Here is a 17,195-nt window from a genome sequence, read left to right on the forward strand (position 1 = left end):
TCGCACAGTGCAATAGTATGAAAAAAGTGTAAGAACAGACAAGCATAGCTGTTTGAATCCTACAGCCAGTTCCAAACATGATTTTAGATCAAAATCTGCACTGCTTACACTAATTACATTTGTAGCTATAAGCTTGTGAGCCTCTGTTTAGTTGGATCAAATGTAAGCTCCTTTCGAGCAAACCGTATTCACGTGTTATGTAACTGACTGCAGGAAAGCAAATACGCCTGACTACAGTATAACTGTACAGTTAATTATGTCATGTACATTATAATGTTACAATCTGGGGTGATAACAAATTGCACTGGATGCTATTAAGCAAAATTACAAGCAAGTGAGTGAGTACAAACATCTGTTTTCAGGCTTTTCAAATCTCTCAGGTTTCTCCAGTAATGAAAAGCCACACCGAGGTTTGCGCTTATTGCTCCTTTTGCTTGGTCCCACTCCTTTCTGGGTGATTTATTTTTTTTTTTTCATTTTAAGCTAGTGTAATTTCCTGTAAATGAACCCTTGTTCAATTACAACCACTACTTGTATGAGCTTTCCATGAGCATATTCAGCATGTAATGATCAACCTTGTGGAGAAGAAAGATTTAAGTAATCACACTTGCTTTAGAGATAAAAAAATTTCCACTATTATTGTCAGAATTACAGTAGTACAGTTCAAGGTTATTAGAATGTTTTTTACTTTAAGAATTGTTGCCTTAGAGAGTGATGTAATAAGCGGGTTTTCTAAGTTCATTCCCTCATTTGTGTGCATTATATATATATATATATATATATATATATATATATATATATATATATATATATATATATATATATATTATCACATTATCACAAATATCACATTGTTTTTCTAAAACAACATGATTTCTTTGCTAAGAAACTTAATCACTAAATTGACTGATTAGTTCATAATTCATAATAAAATTAATGTATTAACGTATTAACGTAAATCAATTGCTTTGATAAATTTCATTAGCATGTTGGAGCTGACAGGAACTAAAATTACAGTATTATATTTAGGCATTTACAACATACCTGGTAGATTAGTTCAGAACAGCAGCATCTTTAGTTTGACCCAAATTTATTTAAGGCATTGAAAATACATGCTCAGATCATGTACTGTACATGTTGGTGATAAGAAAACAACTTGTGTTAATGTTACTCGCTTCAATCAAAAGGATCTGAAGTACACATTTAAATTAAACAAATTTAACAAGCCATTTTTTCAGTTATTAAATTCGCTATTCTGGGAGGGTAAATGTTTTAAAGCTATTTCTCTGTGGGCTTTTGTCACAGTGCTACTACATAAATCCTTGAATGTCACGTCATGTGTGATGATATCAGAATTACAAAGCCAAAGTTAAGATGTGAGTGAATGTGTTCATTCATTGCAAAATGGGCATTCTTATCAAATACCCTACTGTTTGAATGTTTTGTATTGTATACGTTCGGTGGCTCCATTAAGCAAATTTTTAAAAGCTCTATAATTTGTGGTTTACTTCACTGTAATGAAACTTGCACATTCAATTAAGCTATAACGTTTTTAAAACAGCTCTATAATCAAATCAGTTGAAATTCCTCTGACTCTGCATACAGTACACATTCATGTATAATATGAATTTCTTAAAAAAACACCTTGGTTTCACTACTAAAGCACTGCACCCTAGGAGCTCCTCCAGCATCTGTATCTACCATACAATTTACAGGCATATTGCCTGTTATTAACGCTTGTGTATACCCTTGTGAGTTATGTGTTGTCAATGTCTTCTTGGGGTGTTTTTTTAGCATTTCAAATGTACAGTAGCAAATGGCAAGATTCTGTAGAGGGAAAGGCTGGTCAGGCTTTGGGCTTCCTGGAGAAAACCATAGGGTTGTGGCTGTCTGAGTTCAGAAACTTTTTTGGCTGGCTGTAGGGAAGTTAACTTTGGGCAAGGAAAAGTTCTTACCTTTCACAGTGTTCTACTGCCAGGGGAAAATCTTTATCTATTGTTTATTGCTCTCCCCTTCAGTTGCAATGTAAAAGGTAAGAACTTGTTAATATACTGTATACTTGTTAATATACTGAATAAATTAGGCAGCATGTAAAAAGGCAGTTCTCAAAGTTGATGTGTAGGATGCTGGAAAAAGTGTAAAGATCTGAGTGGCTTTGACAGGGGTCACATTGTGATGTAAGACACCTAGGTGTAGGGTGTTCCAGGTATGCAGTGGTTAGTACCTACCAAAAGTAAAGGAAGGTCAAGGTCATGAGCACCAGAACTGGACCATGGAGCAAAGAAAGAGGGTGGTCTGGTCTGATGGATCAAATTTTACATCATGTGGATAGACGAGATGAAACCAGGATGTACTACAGGAAAAGAGCAAGCTGGTGGAGCAATTTTCTGCTTGGAAACTCTTGATTCTGGTATTGATGTGAATATTAATAGCAATTTCAATTTCTTTGTATAGCACTTTCAAAAATTGACATTGTCTCAAAGCAGCTTTACAGAAAAATACATTTTTGAATACAACAAAATAAAAATAAATAAATGAATACATACATTTAAAGTTTCAAATTAATTTCAAATAAAAATATTAATTCAAATTTTAAAATGCTATATATCTATCCCTATCCCTAATGAGCAAGCCGTAGACAACAGCGGCAAGGAAAAACGAAGATAATAGGAGAGGAACCAGTCTCAGAAGGGAGCCCATCTTCATTTGGGTGACAGTAAATAATGTAAATGTAAATGATGTCCTTTCTACAACAGTTTATAATAGTGCAACCGAGAGTGCCTGAGGAACTAATGGGTCAGCGCAAACTCTAAATTCACCATGGACCCAACACTGATTTCTTCCTGTCAATGTCTTCTAATGATTGCTGATAAAGACCAGAATATAAAGCTGACTGACATAACATTGGTTCAATGCATGACAGTCTCCAGGTGGCTCCATCCACAACAATCCCATGAGTCAATGACTGACCATGCAGCTCAATCCCTGGCAGGGTGACCACCAGGCTCCAACCAAAGGTAGAACGTCAGGATTGATAAAGCTGGAACCTGGAACACTGGTAGCTCGGGAGAGGTATATGTAGCTTGACGGAGAGAGAAAATTGTTAGGTATGATTGTAATCAGGTGATGGACACTTTAAATTATGTGTAAAGTGCAGACAGGGACTTTGGTAAGACTAGCTACAGTATAACAGCATAACTGAAAGTCTAGAGCCAGAAGGTGACAGACATCCATCCTGGGATTTAAAGCATCCCACCACTCCACAGTCTGCAAACCTGAGTGACTTGCGAGGGTGGTAAGCCGACAGCATCCAGACATCCCAGTTCACCAAACACTCTATGCCCATGAACCCTCCAGATCTGCTCCTTTACCTAAGAAAAGCTATTCATAAAAAGCTAGACTAAACAAATGTGTTTTTAGCCTGGACTTAAACACTAATTGAAAGGCTGTTCCATAACTGTGGGGCTCTGCAAGAAAAAGCTCTGCCCCCTGCTGTAGCCTTTTGTACTTGAGTTACTACCAAATAGCCTACACCTTGTGATTGATGTAGGTGTGACGGATCATGAAAAAAGAAAAGATCACTCAGATTCCGTAGCGTGTGACCGTTAAGTGCTTTATAGGTTAGTAATAGTATTTTATAAACCTGACTGGGAGCCAATGCAATGACGATAAGATCTTGGAAAATATAAGGCTGATATGTTCATATCTTCTGGTTCAAGTTAGGATTCGAGTTGCTGCGTTCTGGACAAACTGGAGCTTGTTTATGCTTCTACTGGAACATCCAGACAGTAAAGCATTACAATTATCCAACCTAGAGGTAACAAATGCATGAACTAGTGTTTCTGCATCATGTAATGACATCATATTTCTTATCTTAGCAATATTTCTGAGATGAAAGAAGGCTACCCTTATGATGTTATTGATGTGAGCTTCAAATGAGAGACCGGTATCAATAATCACACCATGGTCTTTTACTGCTGCACATGATGTAATAGAAAGACCATCCAGAGTTACTCTGTAATCAGAAAGCTTACTTCTGGCTGCGTGTCGTCCTAGTAAAAGCACTTCTGTCTTGTCAGAGTTAAGCAGACGGATGTTAGTAAGCATCCACCGTCTGATATCCTTCACACAATCTTCAATCTTATTAAGCTGGTGACTCACATCTGACTTAGCTGAAACATATACAGTAGCTGTGTGTCATCAGCATAATAGTGGAAGCTAATACCATGTTCACGAATAATTGCACCATGGGGTAGCATATACTGTATAGGGAGAAAAGCAATGGGCCTAAAACAGAACCTTGTGGTACACCAAACATTACTTTAGTTTGTTTAGAATAGTCACCATTTAGATCTACAAACTGATATCGATATCAGCGTTTATGCTATATTACTTTGAAATGTGTCACAGGTTGCAGGCCAAGTACACACTTTCATGGACACAGTATTCCTTAATGGCAGTGGCATCTTTCAGCAGGAAAATGCACCCTGACACACTGCAAAACCTGTTTGGGAATGATTTGAGTATCATGACATATTAGCTTGTGCTGGACAAACAAATCCAAGTTAGACCTACACAACACAAGTTAGACCTACACAATACTAGGCAGGTGGATTTAATGTTATGGCTGATTGGTGTGTATCAGAGTAACAATATGACATATGCTTGCAGACATGGAGGGATATATTTGTGTATAATTTTACCCATGTGGGATGAATTATTAAACAGATTTGCAGACATACCTGTAGGAATTTGCTGAGCTAATGTTTAGCTTTTCATATGCATCAGTTGGAAAATGTAGAACTGCATCTCAATATAGATCTTTTATGAAAACTTTCTCAGGTTCAAAATAAACAGCTATTCCTGCTCTTTATGCAAGTCATATCTTTCAAATGAGTATACATTTAAATCTTTTTTCTAGAAGGAAATATTTCTATTCATATCCTTTAAATAATGCATAAACTGCATCTGCATTGCAGCTGCCAGATGTGTGTTATATTTAGGCGAATAAATAGTATGAATTAATTCAAGCTATGTTGAGTTTGTTAGCTGTCATTTAGGAGACAGTACAGTGGATTCTAAGAGTCTGACATTTATTAAATAGTTGTGTAGACTAAGTTTCATGATCATACTGTAAGCAGCCTCTGTTATAATATTGGGCGAGTTGAGAACATTTATCACAACAGGATCATTCAGTTCACGGTGGATGATTTATAGTACCTGGCTTCTAGGTTAAAAAAGACTTGATGGTTTATTAAATCCAACACTTATTTTAGTCTTCTGTCTCTGTCAGGCTCTGTCACAGAGTGCATTTTGACTTAAACTTGCTATAAAGTTTGTTAACTGACAGACAGTGTGCTATTGAGTGGGGTTGTATTTTTTCATAGAACTTTTTACAGCATAAAGTGTAGGCTAGGAAAAAAAACTTTCCCAGATGTGGCATGAATGAGTGTATTGATTCTACCCTGAGATCTGTGGGATGTGATGGACAAATGCGTCCATGTCCATTCAGAGCTTATAGGATCTGCCATTGGTGCCAGATACCACAGAACACCTTTATAGGACTTGTGGAGACATTTAAGAGAACATTTAAGAGAATTTTCTCCGTTTTGAGTTAAACTTGCTATAAAAGTTTGTGTTTACCCACAGAACTTTTCACAGGTTCTCATACCCCACACATAGTTTTTTTTTTCATCTAAATTGTGGATTTATCAACTTATCATGACTTCATTTTGTGATATACTGTGAATCAATAATGACAGTGTGTTAAAAAGCATGCATATTAAAAATGAAATGATGATAAATATAAATCTAAAAAATATAAATATAAATATAAAAATGATAAATATAATATAAAATATAGTGGAAATATAGATTATAAATCTGAAAGTTTTGAATGCTAGGGATTTAACCATAGAAGAAAACATTATATGCTAGGTAATGTGTCATAAATGTCCATAAATACTGCAGGATATACAGCAAATAAAATGTCATTTAATTTTAGGGAGTGTTGCCATGTTTCTGCAGAATTCCCAAATTTATAGTAGATTTCTTGATTTTGGAAACTTATCATTGCTTGGAAACAGTTCGCTCACTTACACAGCAACATTATATGGCTGAGAGAAAGTGCTTATGGGGTTAATAAATTATACCGTTTAATAAAATAAAATAAACAAAATGAAATAACTTCTGAATAAAAATGACCACTTTTTTTCAACAGCTTTGTTTTCTGTTTGTAGTAATTTTATACCAATAGGATTTGTCTATTTGTCTGTTTTGGTAACAAAGACACTAATCATCATAATAATTGAAATAAAACTAATAAATCAGTCTTGGAAAAGACGTTACATGTTAAGGCCAAGTACACCACTTCATGCAACATTATTCCCTAATAGCAGTGTCTTCTTTCAGCAAGATACTGCTCCCTGCCACACTGTATGTCCAGGGATGGCTTAAGGAGCATGACGGAGACTTCAGGGTGGTGACTTTGATTCCAAATTCCCCAAATCTCAATCCAATCAAGCATCTGTGGGATGTGCTAGAAAAACAAGTCTATGTCAGATCCATAGACGCCCCACTTCAACTACTGTAACAGGACTTTAAGGATATACAGTACTGCTAGTATCAGATACCACAGCACACCTTAAAAGCTCTTGAGCACTTGTGACAGGCATGAAGAACTTTATCAAAATTTTCTGTCTATGATTATTTCCACTGGGGTCTCAGGTTACCTTCCACCTTTCAAAAACAGGGTTGATTGACTCTAAATTACGGCGTGTTGTAAATGAACATGTATGTGAGTCTGTACGTGTGTGTATATGTGTGATGAACACTTCAGGGTGTGGTCTCGGTTCAATCTGGTCTCAGCTATGCTACAGCTCTACCATGACCTTAATCAGGATAAAGGAGTTACTGAAGAATGGATATATGCATATATTACATGATCCACTTATGATTTGTTTATTAATTAAATCATTCAGTCACTCACTCACTTATGGAACATCAGCATAACCAAAAATCACATAACAGACTCTATGGAATTTGTTTTTCCAATCGAATCTGATTGTATAAGGTCTTAGCCCTGTATTACATTATAATCTTGCTTATTATTAATCAGGGATGTGTTTATCTTGCTCTCCCCTCCAGCTAGGGGACTACGTGTCTGACATTGCAAGCAACATGATGCAGGTAGAGGAGCACATCCTGTGGATGGCACAGAACGAAGCTCGAGCCTGCACACGTATTGTACAGTGTGTTGAGCGCATTGCAGACCTCACCTTCAACACACATAGCCAGAACATCTCAAAGGTAAAGCAGTAATACAGCTTCTTGTACAAAATCAAATTTACTCATACTTCTCAAGGGTAATACATGAATACATTACGCCTTTTGCACATTTTCATGTTCTCTCACAGAGGGGACATCTCATAGGTAATGGAATAACGTTCCCTCAATTTCCAAGTCATTCAGAGTAAGGACAGCTCAAGAGCAATCCATAAACATAAACACGAGCATATAAAATACATTACAGCAAACATAAATGTGTGTCTATACGTTACATACTTGTTTCTACATGTTGAATGGGAATTGAGTACATAATAAAACACTTCAGCACATGCTTTAATTTAAAAATAATCATCAACAGTCTAGTGTGTTATTTACTGTTCTTACCAGAAGTTGATTATTTTCCAACACCGGCATGTCCTGATTTTTTCCCTATTATACAACAGCAATCCAAATAGTCATTCCATGTCTGCCACCCATCCCTCTCTTAACGTTAAGAAGACAAAAAAAAAATCCTTTCCCTGAAGAACCTGCATGTGCATTAATACGAAAATGTGGATTGAATTTCAAAAAGCACAACTGTCATAGCTGCTGGCATAATTAATCAACACCTTCTGACCAGTCAGATTCAAGAATTCAATAGGACTGTGGTATAAATATTTATAAAATCATTGAGTATGGACACTGTCCTTCATTCAACCTACTTTTATACTTGCTTGCATGTTTCCTGCCCCTATGATCCACCCTCATTAATCTGCACGTTGTTTATGTAGGTTACAGTTTGCCCAGTGTCTAATGTGTTGTTTACTCGTTGCATATTTCTATAATCAGAGAAGTCCTTGCCTCATTCAGCCCAAATGAGTGACAAACAACTAGGAAGAAACTAGGTCATCAGCCACCCAGCTTTTCTCTTCATTTTTCTTGCTCTCTCTCTCTCTCTCTCTCTCTCTCTCTCTCTCTCTCTCTCTCTCTCTCTCTCTCTCTCTCTCTCTCTCTCTCTCTCTCTCTCTTTCTCTCTCTCTCTCTCTCTGTGTATCAAACACTATTTCCTTTCTCTATTTCTTTGTTTATGCAGGTCTCTGCTAACATAGCTATGGAAGCCTTCGTGATTAGGCCTTCAAGTCTAATGGGTTTGTTGTGTACGGTGGTAGCTAATCCAGATCTGAATACTGGTCCTGGGGTTTCTGGGGTTTCTCTCCTCAACTTCAGATGCCATGCAACTAATGTCACAGGATCACTCACCGACCAGCTCAGTCAGGTAAGTGTTAACACCCATAACTAGCTGCTCTATTCTCATAAAAATAGAACCCGCTGGTGAATGTCACTTTGCTAATGTCTCCACTTTAAAGTTTTTCCCATGGGCTTAGTTTCTCTTTTGCATTGAATAAATTGTTCTCATTTTTATGCCTTGACCAGATAATATTTACAGGTTGTTCCTGTGTTCATCTGAGATTCTTGTTAGTGCAGTATCTCAAGAGCGTGTGGCTGAATGTTTGTAAGATTTATCATTGTAACCAGCATATGAACGTATTAAATTTTGGAATTGATCCAAACACAGCCAAAGTCACAGGAAGGTTATACAGTATGTCAAACAGATTTACTTCAATTGCTTTCTTCCTGTTTGTCATACAGAGAGGTTACTTAAGGAAACTTAAGGCCCATTTCCTTTTCTTCTTTTTTTTATTTTTATGTCTACATTCTTTAAATGATTGCATCTAGCAGCCTAAAGGGTTTTTTTGTTTTTTTTTTGCTTTCCTTCTGGGAAACCCTTAAAGTCTTTTTTACCAGAGGCCAATGAAATTTCTGAGGGTTTTGGGGTGCTTCTGTTCAGGATTGATTAATTTGTGTTATAACTTTCCACAGTAGTGGTTTATGGCTCATATAAAAGTAGCCACTAAAAGCTTTAGGAATTTGCAGATTTCATAAGCATTTATTTTTTAACGTAGCCTAGAGTGTTTATAAATTACAATTTAATTCTGACAGTTATACCATGATTCAGAGCTTTAGTTGTGCTGTCTGTGGTACTGTATCTCTGTGACAGTGTTATTCTGGAGAGGTGTGAATTGCTTGCCCAGCAGGTGGCTCAGTCCAATCCTCTTTCCCATCGCCCTGCTCACCAGTAGTCACGATACACATAGTCGCAGTATTATACACACAGAAACCCAACAGTATCCTGACTATGCATATAAAATAATTTAAATAATTTGTTTATACTGATTGAGAGTATGAGAAGTTGATTTTCATTAAAACAGAAGAATGGAATGCCAGTATACTGTGAGAAACGTTCAATGTAGTTTCTTCTTAAAAGGTCACCGTAGACCCCATTTAAATGTCAGAGATGATAACTTTCGTTGAGAAAAAAGAATCAGTTGTTCTGAACTGAACTGATGTGATTTTGTGATGATTACTGAAGTAAAAGTATTCAGATGGTTCAAATAGTGTATGCTTTGTAAACTGACAGCTTTCTTGTCACCCTTAGACAAAGATAAAATACATATTTTGGACAATAGCTGATTAAGCAGAATTGCCTATTTTGGTCTTGTTATTCAGCAACATTTTGCTGACATTTTGTCCTAAACAATGACATCTCATTAGGCTTGATATGTAGGAAACAGTGTTTGTTTGGAAGGTTTTGGACTGAAAGCAAATAAATAGGTAATTATCCACAGAAGAAAATAGTTGGTGCTGTACCAATGTCAGTGCTTTATCAGGTTTACAGTACTTTACTTGGCCACCCGGCCATCATCCACATTGCAGGGACACTATGTAATGATGATATTTATCTGAGAATATTAACTTTTGAAACCAGTCTAATCAAATACTTTGTGGAATTCCAGACCCAGATACAGACCAGATTGTACAACTAAAATGCCTTTCTTACATGTTGGTGTTGTGGTACTATGTGATATGTCACACTCCACCCTAGACTGACTAGATGAGTTGATAATGTTGCCAAACACCTAAGTAAATATTTTTTTCCACATATTTCATGTGGCACATAACTGCAAGGAAATAGTTTATCTATCCGCCGGCATTATATGTACAATGAGGGATCAAGTCACAAATAAAGTAACATGGTGATGTAAGGGGTAGCACACATTTACAGCATTTGGCAGACACCTTTATACAAAGCAACGTAGATTTATCTCATTTATATAACTTGAGCCATTGAGGGTTAAGGGCCCAGCAGTGGCAGTTTGGTGGTCTAGTAGTTAATGTCTTTATCACTGAGCTACCAATTCACTACCATACCTAGTGGCAAGGTGCTGCCTCACAGACTAAGGTTCCTTGGGTTAATGTTTGTGTAATGGTTTTCTGCAATTTCTTCCAGTATGTTGATTGTCTACTGACCCAGGACTCCTAAGCTGTATCTGATGGGCCGTTAACCCTCAACTGCTCAGTAATAAAAGTGAGATAAGATGTAACTCACTCTGCATAATAGTATCTGCTAAATACCATACTGTAAATGTTAATGCAAATACAAATTTACACTCAGAAATGGCTTCAAAGTGTAAAGGAGTGTGTAAGTGTTTGTGTTGCAACATCTAGAGTGAATTGTCTCACTTTTTGCTTTGTGTTCTTGTTATAGGCTTTTATTCTCTCTCTCTCTCTCTCTCTCTCTCTCTCTCTCTCTCTCTCTCAATCTCTCTCTCTCTCTCAATCTCTCAATCTCTCTCTCTTTCTCTCTCTCTCAATCTCTCTCTTTCTCTCTCTCTCTCCCCCCCTCCCTCTCTCTCTCTCTCTCTCTCTCTCTCTCTCTCTCTCTCTCTCTCTCTCTCTCTCTCTCTCTCTCTCTCTCTCTCTCTCTCTCTCTGTCAAGTTAGGCCAAAGAACACTGTTTTAGAAACAGATTTATAAGAAGTCATTTATTTCAGCTATTCCTCCTCATGCCCAGTGTTCCTGGGATAGACTCCAACTCCACCACAACCCTAACTCACATAAATAAACTACAGATGTACGTGCTCCTGGAATACACTTTTGACTAGCATAAGTCACACACTTTACTTAAGATTTGGACTTCATCTGTTATTTCAGTTTCAATGGAATATAAACAGCATTAAAACCTTTGTAGAATTTACACACATTTTAAAGCAGCTGGTGATACAACACATTTTATTAACCAATATTTGTTTATACCACAGTATTAAGCACCTTCAGTGCTAAAATGAAAGCATACACTCATTGAGTATTTTATTGGGAACACTATACTAATACTTAATGCTTGGGCTAACTTTTCTTCTCAACACAACCTCAGTTGTTCTTGTTTCTGGTCCTTGTTGATTGCATCAAGCAGTTCCTGCAGATTCTTCAGATGCACTTTCTTGCTGTGAATCTCCTTCTCTCCCACATCCCAAAGGTGTTCTATTGGATACAGATCCGGTGGCTATAGAAAATTGAACACATTATCATGTCCATGAAACCAGCTTCAGACTCAGATATCCACTTTGTAAAATTGTGGTGAGCAGAAAAGCATTGCACAATACACAACACATCAAACCTTTATCTGAGGCTGCAGTGGGCACAGGCTCATCAAAACTGAATAAGTGAAGCCTAAAAAAACGTAGCTTGGTCTGATGATTCAAGATTTCTACTGAGGTACACAGATAAGCCCATGGGCCCAAACTGCCTTGTATGAACAGCCCTGGCTGGTTGTGGTAGTGTAATGTAGGGGAATGTTTCCTTGGCACACTTTGTGCCTGTTAATATTAATATCAATCATCACTTGAATAAAATAGAATTTTTGAGTATTGTTGCTTACCATGTGTCTCTCTTCACGACCACAATTTACTATAATGACTTTAAGCATGAAAAAGCACCCAGATCACAAGGCAAATGTTGTCTCAAACAGGTTTCATGACATGACAATGAGTTCAGTGTTCTTTAGAGACCTTCCCGGTCACCCGATCAAATCCAACAAAATACCTTTGGGAGATTTGCAGCATGAAAGCGCATCTGAAAAATCTGTAGGAATTGTTTGATGCAATCATGTCAATATGGACTAGAGTCTCAAAGGAATGCTTCCAACATCCTGTGGAATCCATGCCATGAATAATTGAGGCTGTACTGAGAGCATTGGGAGGCCCTACCTACTCTCTACCTGTGTATGTGTATAAGTGTGTGTGTGTGTGTCTGTGTATGTGTGTGTGTGTGTGTGTGTGTGTGTGTGTGTGTGTGTGTGTGTGTGTGTGTGTGTGTGTGTTTGTGTGTGTGGTGGATGGTGTAGATAGACAGGACAGACAGACAGATAGATGTTTAACATCCTTATTCATTAAACCACCACACAAGCTGGAACAAGAAAATGAGTGTCAAATTTTTCATGTCAAAAATGATTGATGGTGAAATGAGGTGGACAGATTGAAGGAAGTCCTCTCATCCATAAAAACTAAACACACTAAACTGTTATGGATTATATTTTAGAGCTTGTGGTCTATTATTTTATGTTGGTACTAAATATTTGCAAGTCTTAAACGGTCAAGCTATTTGTGTGTGTGTGTGTGTGTGTGTGTGTGTGTGTGTGTGTGTGTGTGTGTGTGTGTGTGTGTGTGTGTGTGTGTGTGTGTGTGTGCGCTCTTAATCTGTAGTCAGGAAATGCTGAACATGGCTCCTGATAGATGCTGCGTCCTTGTGTACCTGTCACTTTCAATCAGTACCCTCCAATCTGCCCTTCTGGGGACCTGTCCCAAATGACAAATCCTCCTTCTAACTTCCCCTACATGTGTACACTATTGTGAGGCAGCTAGCTGGCTGAACCAATGTATAAACCAGGTGTATGTGTCTGTATGCATGTGCCTGTATTCAGGTGTTTGTGTTTATGCAGTGCTTTTATGCAAAGAACAGCAGTAGTAATGCAGAGGAAAGCTGAACTAATAACACATTTCCAGTTCTCACTAATCTGCCACACAGACTCGTCAACACACCAACATGGCAGTATGCTTGAGGCTCCCTTATACAGCACCAAACATTCAGCAGTTGCAAATATATCGAGACATGCATTCATAACATTTAAGTCTAAAGTCATGGCCAGTAATTTTTATGACAGAATACATATTGTTTGTCTTTCTTTTTTATGTTTTTTTTTTATGTTGTCAATAAAATGACATTTTATTAATACAATTTGAGAAAGAAGCTTGACAGAAATTTTGACGTAGATTTAAATCCCTAACAAACGAGCCAGAGGTGAATGCGGTGAGGAAAAACTCCCTGAGATGACATGAAGACGTAACCGTGAGAGGAATCAGACAAATTAAAAATGAAGCCCTTCTATTCTGTATAGTATTGGAAAATGTCTGCTGAGAAGGAAATTGCAGTTTTGTGTGGGACACTGAGACTGTAAACAGGATTTTAAGAGATATTTCTGCTTTCCTGGCTGTCAGTTCAGAAAGTTTTTTCTTTCACACAATTTGAGACATTGCCATTGTAACATTGTTTGTTTATTTTTTTCTGAAAATAAGTTAATGTTCTAAAAATACTACTCAAACTATAAAACTGAGAAAAGTATCTTAGCAAGAGAAAATTGCTTGAATATAAGCAAATGTATCTAATATCTCTTAATATGCGATTATTATAAATCCTTTTTACTCATTTCAGGTTTTATTTGTAGATGATTTTGCTTCAAATTCAAAAAGCATGATGTGCCAGTAAAACAAAGAATTGCACACTTTAAATTAAGAGAAACATCTAAAAATAGGTTTAATCTCAATCTTATTATTGGTGTATTGTAAACATAGAATGGGAAATACTAGAGACATTTGACTACATTAAATTTTTCATTCATTCATTCATTTTCTACCGCTTTATCCGAACTACCTCGGGTCACGGGGAGCCTGTGCCTATCTCAGGCGTCATCGGGCATCAAGGCAGGATACACCATGGACGGAGTGCCAACCCATCGCAGGGCACACACACACACACTCTCATTCACTCACGCAATCACACACTACGGACAATTTTTCCAGAGATGCCAATCAACCTACCATGCATGTCTTTGGACCGGGGGAGGAAACCGGAGTACCCGGAGGAAACCCCCGAGGCACGGGGAGAACATGCAAACTCCGCACACACAAGGCGGAGGCGGGAATCGAACCCCGACCCTGGAGGTGTGAGGCGAACGTGCTACCCACTAAGCCACCGTGCCCCCCCACATTAAATTTCACTTACTAAATTATTATTATTTTTTTTCAACGCAATTTAATGCATTTGTTAAATTCTTTTTATTTATTAGTTTTTGACAATTCTGTGATTTCAAGTGCATTTGCCTGGCATGCATACAGTCGACTGGAATAGTGAGCATCCATTAACTAGCATGAATCTGGATGATCCTGCTGGACTGTACTAGACGTGTAGCTGGGAAGATAGGAGTCAGTATGTGATGTAATTGTCAGAACACAGATGCTGAGGTGGATACAAATGCAAGTATGGCAGTTTTATACACACTATGACAAAAGGTACAGAACCCAACCTTTCAGCAAACTCAAGGTCAAAATGGAAGCAATAGACAAAGGATCAGCAAACCAGGCAAAGGGAGAGTAAAGGAGAAAACCAGAAATACTGAAGATACTGAAAAAAACAAAAAGAATAAAAGCCTTTATTTGTCACATTACGGATACATTACAGAACAGCAACATTTTTCTTTACATATCCAAACTTTGGATGTTGTGGTCAGCCATGATATAGCACTTCTGAAGCAGAGAGGGTTAAGGACCTTGCTTAAGGGCCCAACAGGGTCAGCTTAGCAGTGCTGGGGCTTGAACCCCAATTCTCTGTGCAACAACCCAGAGCCACTTGTGCACCACATCTATGTTTAATCATTTACAGCATTTTGCAAGGTGCCCTTATCCAGAACAACGTACATTTATCCAATTTATTACATTTTTATACAACGGTGGGTTAAGGACCTTGCTCAAGAGATAACTAGAAGCAACCTGGTGGTGCTGGGATTCAAACTCACAACCTTTCACTCAATAGCCGTAAACTACAATTAGCCAATTAACAGAAGCTCATGACTGTGTGTGTGTGTGTGTGGTTGTGTGTGTGGATGTTTGTCCATGGCAGCCATGTCTGTAGGCCACATTATTTGCTGGGAAATAGATTTCGGCATTTGGAATGACATGACAGATCACTGAAGGTGATGGAATTGATGAATCGACGCAGAAAAACATTGACATCTCAGCACATATCTTCAATATTGTCAAATTCTAGCCAAATTTCCCTATAAAAAAATCGAGAAAGAACAATTAATTTCACAGCCCTAGCTACATGTCCATGCAAAGACAAGTCCTAAATATGTTCATTATCTATTGCAGATTCAGAATGGAGTGCTTCATCAGCACTTATTAGAGATAACAAAAACACTTAACATGCTTCATACATACAATCCACAGCAAATGAACAGTATGTGCATGCAAAGGAGCAGAATTGGATCAGCGGCAGCTCGAGGTTGTAATAATATGCTGAAGTTAGTTCAGCATCGATCCCAAGCTTTCAGTTTCCTTGATTATGTTTTTAACAAGTGTGACATTTTAGAAGTTGTAATAAAACCTACTGCAGATGTCCTTATTAAACAGAAGGGGATAATAAGCATTTTTGTCTCGTGTCATACTGCTTCAAAATAACTACTTTCACCCTGAGGCAGTGACTCTGTAGCGGACTGGATCGTTGTGAGTTCACTTTCCAGTGATACCAAAGAACTGCTGATGAGTCCTTGATCAGGATCATTAATATTGATTTACATGCCATTAACCAGATTCAGATGTGTTGTGTACTAGCAGATTTCTATTACAGATTTCATATATCTTGTGCTGATTTTTTGAAAGACTTTCTAAATGTGTGCTTTGCCACTGGATGTGACTTTAAAAGATCCCCAAGGCATCACAATATAATATGGTTAAAACAGGTCCCTCCTGACTTCTGTGTCTGCGCACATCCTCACAGCAGACTCTCAGGGGAGGATGAGTGGGAGTGTTGCACTGTTGATGGGCTTTGTATGCATCTCAGACTAAAATGCAGAAATAAGGCACCCTTCAGTCTGCATCAGCTAAATCAGATGTCCTCTCGGCTTTAGTGTTATTTCTGATAACAAGCTTAAGATTAAATCCATAGTAAATTCATACTGTTGCGTGGTGTGTGTGTGTGTGTGTGTGTGTGTGTGTGTGTGTGTGTGTGTGTGTGTGTGTGTGTGTGTGTGTGTGTGAGAGAGAGAGAGAGAGAGAGAAAGACTATTAGTGGTGTGTGTGTGTGTGTGTGTATAAGAGGGACTATTAGTGTTGTGTGTTTGTGGTGTGAAAGAGTTTCAACTAAGGAAGGATGACAGAAGTGAGAAAGAAGGCACTTTCACTTATCGGCTTGCTTTTCTGACTGTTTGCATCTGCCAGCTTGATTGTGCATGCGTGCATGAGTGTGTGTGTGTGTGTGTGTGTGTGTGTGTGTGTGTGTGTGTGTGTGTGTGTGTGTGTGTGTGTGTGTGTGTGTGTGTGTGTGTGTGTGTGTGTGTGTGTGTGTGTGTGTGTGTGAATCTGTGCATATGCATTCATGCACCGGATATTTGTGTTCTGCAGAGGGATATTAAAAATACATCTCCCTCCCTCTCTCTATTTTCTAGATTGCACTCACTTTAGTGCTGAGAGGAAATCGGGCTATGAGTGTGCAAAGAGAACATCAGGATGCTGAAGGCTGGGAAAGCAGACTGTTTCTCTCAGACAATCTGTGTGTTTTTTGTGTGTGTATGTGTGTGCGTGTGAGAATGAGTGAGAGAGCGAGAGAGAAAGAGAGAGAGAGAGAGAATGGAGAAAGATGGCGGGGGAAAAAAACGAGATATAGAGACAGGCAAAACAAAGGCCACTACTCTGCAGACTGATGGAACCCCCTGGGTGTTCTCTCCATTTGTGTCAGACCAAAAAAAGAGGGTGTGTGAG

General features: G+C 38.0%; 1 protein-coding gene across 2 annotated transcripts in view; it reads left to right on the top strand.

Moving 5' to 3' along the window:
- Positions 1 to 17,195, top strand: part of LOC113661016 (adhesion G protein-coupled receptor A1) — a 191,052-nt gene that overhangs the window by 74,466 nt on the left and 99,391 nt on the right. For both annotated transcript variants that reach the window (XM_027174915.2, XM_047812765.1), the window contains 2 exons: positions 7,147 to 7,308; positions 8,360 to 8,542. In XM_027174915.2, the coding sequence (XP_027030716.1) occupies positions 7,147 to 7,308; positions 8,360 to 8,542 (345 nt within the window). The remainder of the gene's footprint in view (positions 1 to 7,146; positions 7,309 to 8,359; positions 8,543 to 17,195) is intronic.

This window comes from Tachysurus fulvidraco, chromosome 4 (assembly GCF_022655615.1).
Source record: "Tachysurus fulvidraco isolate hzauxx_2018 chromosome 4, HZAU_PFXX_2.0, whole genome shotgun sequence".
NCBI lineage: Eukaryota > Metazoa > Chordata > Actinopteri > Siluriformes > Bagridae > Tachysurus > Tachysurus fulvidraco.